General features: G+C 51.0%; 1 protein-coding gene across 5 annotated transcripts in view; it reads left to right on the top strand.

Moving 5' to 3' along the window:
- Positions 1–12656, top strand: part of LOC102955899 (BTG3 associated nuclear protein) — a 112229-nt gene that overhangs the window by 33084 nt on the left and 66489 nt on the right. For all 5 annotated transcript variants that reach the window (XM_042969765.1, XM_042969762.1, XM_042969763.1 and 2 more), the window contains exon 4: positions 369–568. In XM_042969765.1, the coding sequence (XP_042825699.1) occupies positions 369–568 (200 nt within the window). The remainder of the gene's footprint in view (positions 1–368; positions 569–12656) is intronic.

The following is a 12656-nucleotide window of genomic DNA, read 5'->3' on the forward strand; positions in this document are numbered from 1 at the left end:
AGGCGGGTGGGACTTGAGCCCGCAGCCCTGCACGCGCAGGCCGCGTGCCGGCCACTGGGTGGCGGGCTTGCCGTTCGGAAGCGTCCGGCCGGCCCCGGCAGGCCGTCCGCTTGCTGTGTGCCGCTTGCCCGGTGGGCGACTCGGGCCAGCAGGGCAGCGTCCCGAAGACCGCGTGCGCGCTGTCGCAGAGCTGGGACCCTGGGCGCACGGGGACGGCCCCGGAAAGCGCGCCCTGGGGAAGGGGGCCCCCACGGAGGCGCTGCGGGGTGGTTCTCCCCGAACAGATGCGACCGCAGTCGGCATCCGGGGACGTGGCTGCTTACGGTTCTCGGCGTCCCTTCTGAGGGTCTTCTCTTTTCCGCTTGCAGTCATTCCTGTACTCCATTAACCAGACAATCTGCTTACGGTTGGATAGCATCGAGGCCAAGCTGCAAGCCCTGGAGGCCACTTGTAAGTCGTTAGAGGAGAAGCTGGACCTGGTCACGAACAAGCAGCACAGCCCCATCCAAGTCCCCATGGTGGCCGGCTCCCCCCTTGGCGCGACCCAGACGTGCAACAAAGTGCGATGGTAAGAGCAGAGCGCGGGGCCCCCTCGCCGGCCCGCCGGCCCGCCTGGCCCGGTGGCGGGAGTTGTGCCCACGCCGGCGTCCCCTCCTCGGTTCCCTGGCCCCGGGTGTAGCGAGAGGAAAGCACACGCGTGACGTGCAGCCTGAGTGCCTCTGAGTCGGCTCCCGGGCACGAACCAGCCTGTGGCGTGTCCTCTGCAGCCAGCCCACCAGATCTTGGAAGGTGTACCTTTCTTCCCTTTACTGTGTCCCGTGTGGCTGGTTCTCAGATGCTAGGGCTTGTAAGTGTTCCTGGAGCATCCTGCACTTTCCTTCCTATCGGTAGTTACTGTGTCTTCTAAAAACACTCACGGTCTAACCTAGTGGTGCCTGTGGTAGTTTTCCACCGTGTGAGTTGAAACTTCATAAAGAATTCACCTAGACTGGAAAGATGTCTCCCCGTCTGTGGCCTGTTTGTGTCTCTGTCCAGGGTGCCCAGTTAGATGCTGGTGTTCCTGGCGTGACCTAAAGCTCAGGCTCTGGGCATCAGTTTCCATCAGCCTTGGCGTCTCATCTCTTCCCACGGGGGCTCCAAAGAAAGTCACACTTGTGGTGGCGGCAGAATTTGTCCTTGTAGGTGATGAGAACTTGAAGCGTTTTTGCTAAGGGCTCTCTTGTTGTCGCCTTGCTGCCAGTGTCTGCTGGGTTCTGCCCTGCCCACGTGCCCTGGGGATGGGAGCAGCGATAAGGGGCAGGTGGGGTTGACCGGGGGTTCCTGGTTTGGTTTGGGAGTGCTCACGAACACGCTTCACTTTCAAGATGGCCACTTGTCCCAGTTTGTCTGGGACGGCTGCTGTGTGGGTGTGATTGCTAGTGCCTCGTGTGTCTGGGATGCCGCGTGGCCCACGCCTGGTCTCTGTCCCTAGGGAAGGTGGGCTCATCCGTGGTGTTGCTCGGAGACAGGCTTTCGCCCTGTGTTTGCAGGTGTCCTACCAGATCCCGCGTGGGTTTCCTCCAGCAGACCCTCGTGGACCCTCTTCTCTGTAGGCCGTGGGGCTCCACCCTGGCAGAACCAGTGCCTGTTTTCAGAGCAGTTTTTTTGTGATACCCTCTTATCCCAAAATGTGACGTGAAGAAAACATTTATATTGGAAAAACCAGTAAAATGTCTTAATTGTAGCATAAGGAGAAATTAAAGGCCGGCGGGGTATAATACGATAACACGTATTTCCGTGAGTGAACGGTTAGGTGAGATGCACGGGGGGCAGTGAGCAGGCCAGATGCCCAGACGTTGTACGCGGAGTCCTGGTGGTGGGGAGGGCTGTGGCGTGAGTCCACACACACTGGGAACTCAAATACTAGTTGGTGATGGAATCCTACAAGATGACGAGCCGTTCCTGATGAACTTTCAAATAAAGCAAAATGGAATTTTTTCTAGACTCGAACGATAGTTGAATTCCTGGAAAGTTTGTTACGTTAAAATTACCCGAGAACATTTTGTGTTGGACCGTAGAATAGAGTCAGATGCTAGGCTCAGAGAGCTGTTAGAATCCTGATTTTCCTTGAGCATCGGGGACATTGGAAGTTTGTGCAGGAAGATGTTTTGTTAGATGAGCGCGTCTCACGCGCCGAAGGACCTCTTAACCTCCTTGGCCGTACCCGCGAAGTGCCAGCGGTGTCTCGTGAGTGTGATGACCCAGTAGGCCCCACTGGATTTCAGACCCTGCCCCCAGCAGTTCCAGTGGGAACTGCTGCTCCCGGGCGCGAGAAGAGAATGACTCGTGAGCAAGCAGCCGGCCCGTGCCGAGGGTGGTCCTCCTTCGTGTGTGACTTCCTTACCTGTGTTTGGAAGAGGTAATCTTGACGAGTCGGGGAAAGTGTTCGACGAAGTCTGCCCGTTCAGATTCCACAGCTGATGCCTTGTGACGGTTCCGTCAGGGGCAGGCGGGTGATTTCCGGGTCTGAAGGGCGCTGTCGTGGCTGCGGTTTGGACCTGCGAGCCGCTTGTTTTGGGATTTGTTTTGTGTCCGGAGCAGGGTGTGTTACTGGGAGAACAGGCCTCTGCGTGCCACGGGCTGCCCTGGTCTGAAGCCGCGCGGTGACCTGGGTCAAGTCACGCGCTGGTATTAATTGTCCGTTTCCAGTTTCCTCGTCTTCAAAAACAAGACGAGACGGAGGTGACCGGGGCCTGCCTTTACGGGCTCCGTTTCCGTCTCCTGCGGTCCTAACCATGAAGCTGGGGGGTGGGGGCTGGGAGACAGGGTGGCACCGCTTCCTTTGGATCTGGGCCTCCAGGCCGGTGTGCCGTGTCCTGTTGGGCTTTGGGTTGTCTGAAGGCGGAGGGGCTCACTTGGATGAAGGCACTGCCGGGCGGCAGGGAGCCACCAGCTTCTCCAGCTTTCTTCAACGTTTTCTCCATCGCGGGGCTGGCGGGGAGACACCATGGGCAGCCTCCCTGGGTGGAGATCCCACCGTGCTTCCCTCTGCCCCAAGACAGGAGGTAAAGCTGCTGTGGTTTTCTGTGTGTGTATTGACAAGCGGTAAATTAAAAGGAAAGCTTTCTGATACCGAGTCAGATATATGATCTGGCTAAACCAAATCAGGTGGGTTTTCTGGCTTTGAGTAATTGTACCGGTAACATAAAATCAACTCGCCAGAGAGCGCACTTACTGTGTCTTGACACAGGGTTTGTGAATGTTTTTCGTAGAACAGTTACGTGTAGAAACTGGTGTAAGAGTAAGAAAGGAACAGTCCTTTTTCTGTTTTCTCCTCAGCGTGGCCTTAAGTCATATGTATATGAATGATTTTTAAAGAATTAAGACAACAGTTGAAAGCTGCTGACAGGAAATTTTGGGGAGAAGTAAGGGAGAAGAATTTAATTACAGTAGATCAGAGGAAAAAGTGTATATTTTAGTTAGAAGGTTACAAATTTGTAAACCGTAAGTAAATGAGAATTGTGCGTATGAAATGCGAGTATTGAGTGGGCGTAGAAAAGGGAAAGTCTCCAAAATAAATTAAAAATTGATTAACATTCTGAGTAACAGAGTACTTTTACCAATTATTTATTTTGGGCCTCAGATATTTAAAATATAAGTTAGAAGCATTTAAGTTCTGGATTACTTTAGATGTAAATCATATGCTTTTAATTTAAGGTTTTTTAGGCCCATATTGTGGATGATTCGTGGGGAAGTCTGCGTGTAATTGAACCCGACAGATGGGGGCCCCTTAAAAGGTCTTTTCAGTTAACGAGGAATCGGGTGGTGGGTGAGAAGCCGTCGTCTGAAACCCCGCTCGTCCTTCCATTTGGAGAGGCTGCCTGAGGCCCAGAGCCAGCCCGAAGCCGCGGCGCGCAGCTAAGTCGGTGTCTGCATTCTGAGATGCGCCCGCTCGTCTGCTGGTTCTTTCTCGAGACCGTGCTCTTAGCTCTGAGAGTTACTTGTTCTCTTTACTCCCTGGGGGGCAGAAGGCGGCAGAGCGCTGCCAGCTCCAGGTGGCGACTTAGGATCCAGATTTGCAGATGGTACGCTTGAATGAGATTCTTTAAATGAGTCCAAGAAAAAGAAATGAGAGAAAACCTTTTTCTTTGATGCTAAAGCTTAACCGTTGTAATAAACCTGTTGGTGAGGGTATTTGGATAGGTTTCATCCAATGACGGTGTTCTTCTTGGGGAAAAGAACACTCGAGTTGCTGCAGGTAGGTGCTTTTCTTTCTTGGAAGTGCACCGTAAATTTGGATTTTGCTTAATTGTGGTTCTAGGTGTAGCAACTTGAGGCTTTACCTCTAAAGCTCCTCTCACGTTGGTGTCGACGTTGGAAATGGCCGACTGCTGACGTGCTTCCTGAGGAGCTGCGGCGGGCCCTCTGCGCATTTCAGAAGGGCCTCCGTTTTAGAATGTGGGCTGCAGGGGCACCTGGGTGGCTTAGTCAGTTAAGCGGTTAAGCGTCTGACTTCAGCTCAGGTCATGATCTCACAGTTTGTGAGTTCGAGCCCCGCGTCGGGCTTTGTGCTGACAGCTCAGGGCCCAGAGCCTGCTTCCGATTCTGGGTCTCCCTCTCTCCCTGCCCCCTGCCCTGCTCACACTCTGTCTCTGTCTCTCAAAAAGCGAATAAGCGTTTAAAAAAAATTTTTAGAACGTGGGCTGCAGGGGTCAGGGGCATGGATAAGGACGTTCATACAGATCAGCGTAGAAATTCCTCTTTTGCACTTCATTGAAGCTACACACCGTGCCATTTGGAGAAAGTACAGTGAGTAGGACATTGCTGAGCTGCGGCTACTGTCCTAGCTGATGACCTCCAGAAAGCTGGCAGGACGGTGCCCGCACGGTGCCTACCTGGAGTGGGAGAATTCCCGCTTGTCCCCGGTGCCCTACGGGGCCAGCCTGTGTGATGAGTCAGACAGCAGCTCAAACCCTCGTGCTCCGGGTTGGTTTTCGTTAACAGGACACGTTACTACACATGTTGACTAATTAAAAAAAATGCTTGTCTCTTATTTTTAAAAGCAAGATGTTTTTATTTTTTATGCACAGATGGTTTTTTATTGAGATGTAATTGCTGTACAACAGATTTTCATTTTTTTTTTGTATAATTTTTTTTTTTAACGTTTATTTATTTTTGAGACAGAGAGACAGAGCATGAATGGGGAAGGGTCAGAGAGAGGGAGACACAGGATCCGAAACAGGCTCCAGGCTCCGAGCTGTCAGCACAGAGCCCGACGCGGGGCTCGAACTCACGAACCGCAAGATCATGACCTGAGCCGAAGTCAGCCGCTTAACCGACTGAGCCACCCAGGCGCCCCAGATTTTCATTTTTAAAGCTTGAAAAGGTTTTTTGTGTCCTTTTAAAACTTTAGCGTACTTCTACATCTACAATTTTACAACAATCGGAGTAAATCAGGGGCCTCTTTGTAAAAGACATACAAGTGATTTCTTTTTGAGATAATCTTTTCCTTCAGAGAGATCTGTCCTCTGGGACACCTGAGGGAAGAAAATGATTTTCTTTCCTTTAAGCTGATTATTGATCAAGAAATTATTTAAATTCCCTCTACCATGCTGGCTGCTGAGTCTGTTTTGTTTCCCAGAGGGCCTTTTGTGTTAAGTGTTGGTGGATGTTTGTGGAAAGGCTATTTTTTGAGGCTTCGTGGCTTCTGTGTAGAGAGAGGTCCCCTCCTGGGGGCTCTCGGGACACTTGCAGTCCTGGTGAGGGGTCATCCGTGTTCAGAGCATTTCCGCTCTGGGTCATCGAGCTCTTCAGTCAGGACCGTAGCATTTCGTGGGCTTTGGGACGTGAGAGACTCCAGATACGGCTGTTTGAATTATGAGGAAAGGTTTGGTTTTAGCCGTGATGGACCTGGTTTTCGTTCTTTCCTTACCAAGTTTCCAGTTTTTCGATGTTTCCACTTAACTTCGTAGACGTACGATCTCTCTTGCCGACTGGTCTACGCTCCTTGTACAGCCGCGCACGTTTAGTGACCTAACGAGGGTACCCTGTGCGTGTCAGGGCCGAGTACCAGCCAAGGAAAACTCACGGTTTACACACATACAACCGGCGGAATGATTAACCTAACGTGGTGACTCGGATACTGTCTCATAAGCAGCGCCGAGCATTTTAACAGATCGCGCACGTCTGCTAATCTGGACTGCTTCTCTGGCGGTGGAATAGCGCGCAGCTCAGCGTCTGGGATCTGGAGGTCAGTTTGGAGAGAACTGCCCTCTCAACGCCATGGAGTCTTTGGACCACGAACACGGTGCACGTCTCCCCTTACGCTGGTCTTTAATTTCTCAGCAGCCTCCTAGTTTTCAGTGCGTAGCTCTTACTCGCGTCTTGTTAAGGTTTTCTCCAAGGACGCCATACTTTCAGATGCCGTCGTGAAGGGTGCTGTGTTTTCTATACTCACCTTGATCCTGCATCGTTTCTAAATTCACTTTGTTTTGGTAGCTTTGCTGTAGGACTTAAGGTAAAAGGAAGTATTTGTGGTCATAGATGTTTTTTATATATATAAAGAGAGTTTTACTTGTCATCAAATTTCTCCAGCATTTCTTTTTTTTGAGAGAGAGTGTGGGGGGAGAGGGCCGGAGAGAGGGAGACAGAGAATCCCAAGTGGGCTCCACACTCAGCGCAGAGGCCAAAGCGGGCTCGAACTCAAGAACCCTGAGATGATGACCTGAGCCAAAATCAAGAGCGGGGTGCTTACCCGACTGAGCCACCCAGGCACCCTGTCTGCTCCATGGATAGGATCTCTCATTTCAGCGTGTAATTTTTTTTTTTCTTTTTGTACTTTTACTTCATTTCTGATCTCTGAGTGAAAGCATCCAGTCTTCCACCGTTAAGTGTGGTGTTGGCTGTAAGCCTTTTGCAGATGCTCTTTATCAGGTTGATGAAGTTCTATTCCTGATTTCATGAGAGTTTTTACTGTGAGCAGGCAGTGAATCGAATGTTCACGTGCTCTTTCTGTATCTTCTTGAGATGATTATGTGGTTTTTATTTTTGATTCTGTTGTTGCAGTGAGTTATACTGATTGATTTCAAATGCTAAACCGGCCTTGCATTTCTGTCATAATAAACCTGATGGTCACGGCATGTTACCCTTTTTATGTATTTTTGGACCGACTTGCTAACGTGTAGTTAAAGGTTTTTGCATCTGTTTTCATGGGGTATGCTAGTCTATAGTTTTCTTTCTTGACCTGTCTTTGTTACTAGGATGATGCTAGTCTCAAAAATTTATCTGGGAGGGCTGCCTGGGTGCTCAGTCGGTTAAGTGTCTGACTTGGCTCGGGTCATGATCTCACGGTTCATGAGTTCGAACCCCGCATTGAGCTCTGTGCTGCTGGCTAGGAGCCTGGAGCCTGCTTCGGATTCTGGGTCTCCCTCTCCCTCTCCCTCTCCGCCCCTCCCCCGCTCATCCTCTGGCTCTTTGAAAAATAAACAAACATAAAAAAACTTAAAAAAATGGTTGGGGAAGCCTTCTCTTGTCTGTTTTCTGATAATGTTTCTGTATGGTTAGTTTTATTTCTTCCTTAAATACTTGATCCAGTTTGGCAGTGAATTATGAATTCAGTTTTTTTAATAAATACAGAACTTTGATAAACATGGAACTTTTTGAGTCACTGCTATTTAATTTGTATTCCCCAGGGATTTTGTTTTTGTCTAAATCCTGGAATTTGTTAACATGATACTTTTTCATAGTATTGGCGTATTTTTTATTTTTTTATGTAAACAATTTTTTTAACGTTTTTATTCATTTTTGAGAGACAGTGCTCATGGGGGAGGGCAGAGAGAGAGGGAGACAGAATCGGAAGCAGGCTCCAAGCTCTGAGCTGTCAGCACAGAGCACGACGCGGGGCTCGAACCCACGAACCGTGAGATCGTGACCTGAGCCGACAGAAGCCGAGGTTGGATGCTTAACTGAGTGAGCCACCCGGGCGTCCCTCACGTATTACCTTTCAAATGTCTGTAGGTCCACATCGCATTTAGTTGCTGTGTCTTCTTGGGCTCCTTTGGTGTGTGATAATCTCACAGACCTGGTTTTTACAATTTTTTGAGGAGTATCGGTCAGGTGTTTTGTAGATTGTCCCTCACTTGGGATTTGTCTGTTGCTTTTCTCCTGATGAGCCTGGGGCTGCCGAAGTCTGAGAGGCAGACCCGAGAGGCGAAGTGCCATTCTCATCACACCTTCTCCAGGGTGCGTGCTAGCTCCCTGACTTCTGTCTGCCGGTGTGGTCGTGGATCACTGGGCTGAGGTTGCGTTGGTCAGATTCCTCCCCTGTCAAGTTCCAACTGCCCCCCCTCTCTGCCCCCTGTGCTCTTGGGAAGGACATCACTGGACATCACTGAGCTCAGCTCCACATAGTGTGGAGTTCTTTTTTTTTTTTTTTTTAATTTCTAGTTTTTTGTTTTTTTTTTAACATTTATTCATTTTTGAGAGACAGCGCCCGAGCGGGGGAGGGGCAGAGAGAGAGGGAGACGCAGGATCGGAAGCAGGCTCCGGGCTCCGAGCCGTCCGCACAGAGCCCGATGTGGGGCTCGAACCCGTGAACCGCGAGATCATGACCTGAGCCGAAGTCGGATGCTCCCCAGGCGCCCCAGATGAAAGAGTGGGAAGTTCTGCTGCACCTCTTGGGGATGTGGTTACCGTACTGCACAGGAGGTTTATCTCTTCCTCCCCGTTTGATTGTCACTCATTTATATCAGTGTGGACTCACGGGTATTTATTTTACGCTCTGGGTTGGAATCCAGTACTCCTTTGTTTTGCTGCTCACATGTTCCAGCTTCTGTGGGTGAGACTGCTCTGCGGTGGCTTCTGTGTCCTTGGACACTCCCTCCCCGCTAGTCGTTTTGGTTTGTTTTGAGCACTTCCTTCCTCTCCGGCACCACAAGGCGCTCCGGGCTCGTCTTGCGTGCTCCCCACCCCAGTCCTCCACTCGGCCGTCTCCTGTACTGGCAAGTGGCGGCAGAGACAGGATCTGAGCGTCCGGCATCCCACCGCTGTGGTGTCGCCCGCGGCTCTGTGTCCCCCTGCTCCCCCTGGGGGTCCCTCCTGTTGTCCGGCTTTTCCTCCTAGCGGTTCTTGTCTGGTAGCCATTTTCCTGTAGCTCCTTGGGAAGAAGAAAGGATCTGCGTTCCCAGCCAGCGTGCCCTTCTGGTTTGGGACTGACGGCTTGCAGTCAGAGGGCTCCGTTACGGTGCAAGTGTGGCTTCTGGAGGCAGGCTTAGAACCAGCCCTCCTCTGAAGCAGCTCGTGGTCGACGTTTGCTGCATTAGGTTATCCCTGTTTCTCTGTGGCAGCTGCTTATTTGGGGGTGTGGTTTTCACGCTGGAACTTGTTTTTTTTTTTTTTTTTAATGTTTTTATTTATTTTTGAGACAGAGCATGAGCAGGGGAGGAGCAGAGAAAGAGGGAGACACAGAATCCGAAGCAGGCTCCAGGCTCCGAGGCTGTCGGCACAGAGCCCGACGTGGGGCTCGAACTCACGGACTGTGAGATCATGACCTGAGCCGCAGTCGGACGCCCAACCGACTGAGCCGCCCAGGCGCCCCAGGAACTTGTTCATTTCGTTAGATATTGGGAAGCAATTTTTAATGCTCGTTTGTTCTTATCCCTAAGGATACTTTTTTGGATCCTGGTTTTTATGACTTTTTAATCTTGAGCCTGTAAAGAACAGAACTAACCCCACGAAACAAATTTCAGTGAGGGTCGAACGCTTGGTACGTCGGTTGGGTGACTTGAACTGCGGTAAAGAATCCTCCGGATTCGTGGGCTGACTGTTGCAGGTTGGCACGTTCTGTTCCTAAGAATGCTGGCCCCTCTCCTGTTTACATCTCATCCGTGAGCACTGGTCCCAGGGCCGTGCTTGCTCCGAAGGGAATGTGGCTTGGCTGCCTGGTGGCTCCCCGAGATAGGACCACCCCGTGCACCGGGGGCGGGGGCCCGTGGTGGCCCCGAGCCCCCCTGCTGCTCTGGGACGTGAGGACCTCGGGGTGTCTGGTTTTACCGTTTTAACTAAGGGCTGTGCCCCTGCTTCTGCTCCCACCGGGTTTGCTGTCACTGAAGTCGGAGGCTGGCCGCTGGACGGTTTAGACAGCTGGGTGTGCGTAAGTACACTTCACACACCGTTCACTTTATTACGACCCCGGTTCCCGTGTGCCGTGCAGGAGCACGCCTCTGAGCGCCCGTGGGAGAGCGCGTGCTGAGGCAGCACGTGTCTGTGGAGTTGGAGAATCTACCTGTTTTCTTACGAGTGGAAGGTGGAATCACTCGAGATGCTTGCTAGCTTGCTTTGTTGGGAGTCTTTGAGATAATTTTCAAAAATGAGACGATGAGTATCTCCGATTTCCCCAGCTGAACTGTATGAGTAGTTACTTTGAAGGGCAGAAGGCAGAAGGACCGGCCGGCAGAGGATGTGGCCCGGCGAGACTCCTCTGTGGGTGCGAGGGAGGCGGGGACGTGGCCAACATTTTTTGATGTTCTGGCAGGTCCCTCCTCCCTCGGCCACAGAGCACAAAGCTGAACGTTACCGTGTGAAGAGAAGCCACACCTGAGCTGCCCGCCTTGCACGGGGAGGGGCGGCGTCGCGTGAAGGGGCGGTCTTGCCTCACCCTCGAAGGTTAGCACGGGACACAGAACGGGACACCCTGAGGTCGGGGCGTCTCTCCCGTGCCCGGAGCCTGGCTGTCGCTCGCTGAGCGTCAGGACTTCCTAGGGGAAGGAGTATTCAGAGGATTTCCTTTGGGCGTGTAAGTCAGTTTCTTCTAGGATGGTCGTGCTCTCAGCGCCTGCCTGCGTGGAGCACGATGTAGGCAGAGAACCTAGTCGTGGACGTTCTTCTCTGTCCTGCAGTCGTTTGGTGATGGGTGTCTGCGTCCCCCCAGCAGTGAATGTCCGTGGGTGTGTCGCCATCGATTGATCAGACTTGTTCGCCGTTGGTTTCTTATTTCCTGGAGCGAGTGCAGTCAGTGCTTGTGAACGTTTTCCTTGGTGATTAGGAGCTGGAAACCGGTTCATACAAACCTGACTTCCCCAGGGCACCCCATTCTGCAAGGAAGCAAACGTAGAGGCATTCTCTTGGGTTAAGCCCAGTGCACTAAAATTCTCGGGTAGGGAGGGAGGCTACCCCCCTGCCCCACCATTTCCACAGCAGACTGGCTAGTTGATGGCGGCCCATCCCCTCTGAGCTGGCAACAGCTTCCGACCCGAATCAGCGTGCTGTTTCCTTTGGCCTCAGCCGGCTCCAAACATTAATCGCTTTTGCCATCTCTTTGTGAGGACACAACATAAGTTTTGTGTGCAAGTGCACGTGTGTGTCTGTGTGTACGTTCAGAATATGATTATAAGCCACTGGAATCCGTATGAGGTTTTAGCTAGTTTAGAGTTAGAATTTCTTTCTTTTTTTCTTTCTTTCTTTCTTTCTTTAAATTTTTTAATCTAGAGAGAGTGCACATGCAAATGAGGGAAGAGGGGCAGAGGGAGGGAGAGAATCTCCGCTTAGCGTGGAGCCTGATGGGGGACTCGATCCCAGGACCCTGGGATCCTGACCTGAGCCAAAATCCAGAGTCAGACCCTCAACCAACTGAACCACCCAGGCACCCCAGAGTTAGAGTTTCTGTAAAGTTCTCTGAGTTTATGTAGCTCTGACATCGGGCTCTTCCAAATGATATTTGCAAACTCTGGGTCCACCTGACTTGACGTCATTTTGTCCTCTTTGCCCGAGGTCTGTGTGTGTTTCTCTTTGCACACTACATGCTGAGCTCCTCTCCGCTGTTGGCTGGTCTTTGTCCTGCGTACCCCTGCCCCTCCTCCTCTCCGCGTGCCCACCTGCACCGGCCACTCTGTGGTCCTCAAACTCTCTGGCTCAAACCAGCTTGTTTTCTGTTTTCCTTTGTAATAAAAAGTGGCAAACACCACTTTTAAAATGATGTTTTAAAACTTTTTACCTACAGTTTTCAAGATTTTTTTTCAGGTCTCTTATTTTGGTGGCTTGTTAGGTTTTTTGCATAGACTTCAATAGAGCCCCTTGGCGTATATTCAAATCATGGTCCATTTTGTGTGAACGATGAGCTAAGGGGACAGAGATGTTGATGTTTTAAAATAGGAGTACAGAGACTTTTAACACGGTCACAAAGCGATTTCCTGAAACAGAAGAGAAGTTGAAGGTCACTTTGTAAGCATAGCTTGGAAAATGTTTGCCATGACATCTCTGAAAGCTGAAGATACTTTGTTGTAAAGCCATCGGAATAAAACAGTGAAAATATGCAACACTGAAAGGCTAACAGAAATAAAGGAGTATTTCTGGTCTTGACTAACAAGTGGCTAAGAGCTTGAGAGGTGCTTGGTGACAGGCTCTGTCACCTCTAAGGGGTGAGACCTTGGGCAAATACTTACCCTTTCCCAGCTTCCTCATCAGTACAGTGGGAATAAGACAGTATGTGAAGATTGCCGTGAGAGAGGTCGTGCATATGAGCGCTTGGGTTCTTTGACCCTCAGCAACCCCGCGAGGGGTTTTGTTTTGGTTTTGGTTTATTAGAAAGAGAGCAAGAGCGAGAACGAGAGAGAGAGAGAGAGAGAGAGTGCACGCATGTGCATGCACAGGGGAGGGGCGGAGAGAGGGGAGACAGAGAGTCC

The sequence above is a fragment of the Panthera tigris genome, chromosome E2, assembly GCF_018350195.1.
Source record: "Panthera tigris isolate Pti1 chromosome E2, P.tigris_Pti1_mat1.1, whole genome shotgun sequence".
NCBI classification, from domain to species: Eukaryota; Metazoa; Chordata; class Mammalia; order Carnivora; family Felidae; genus Panthera; species Panthera tigris.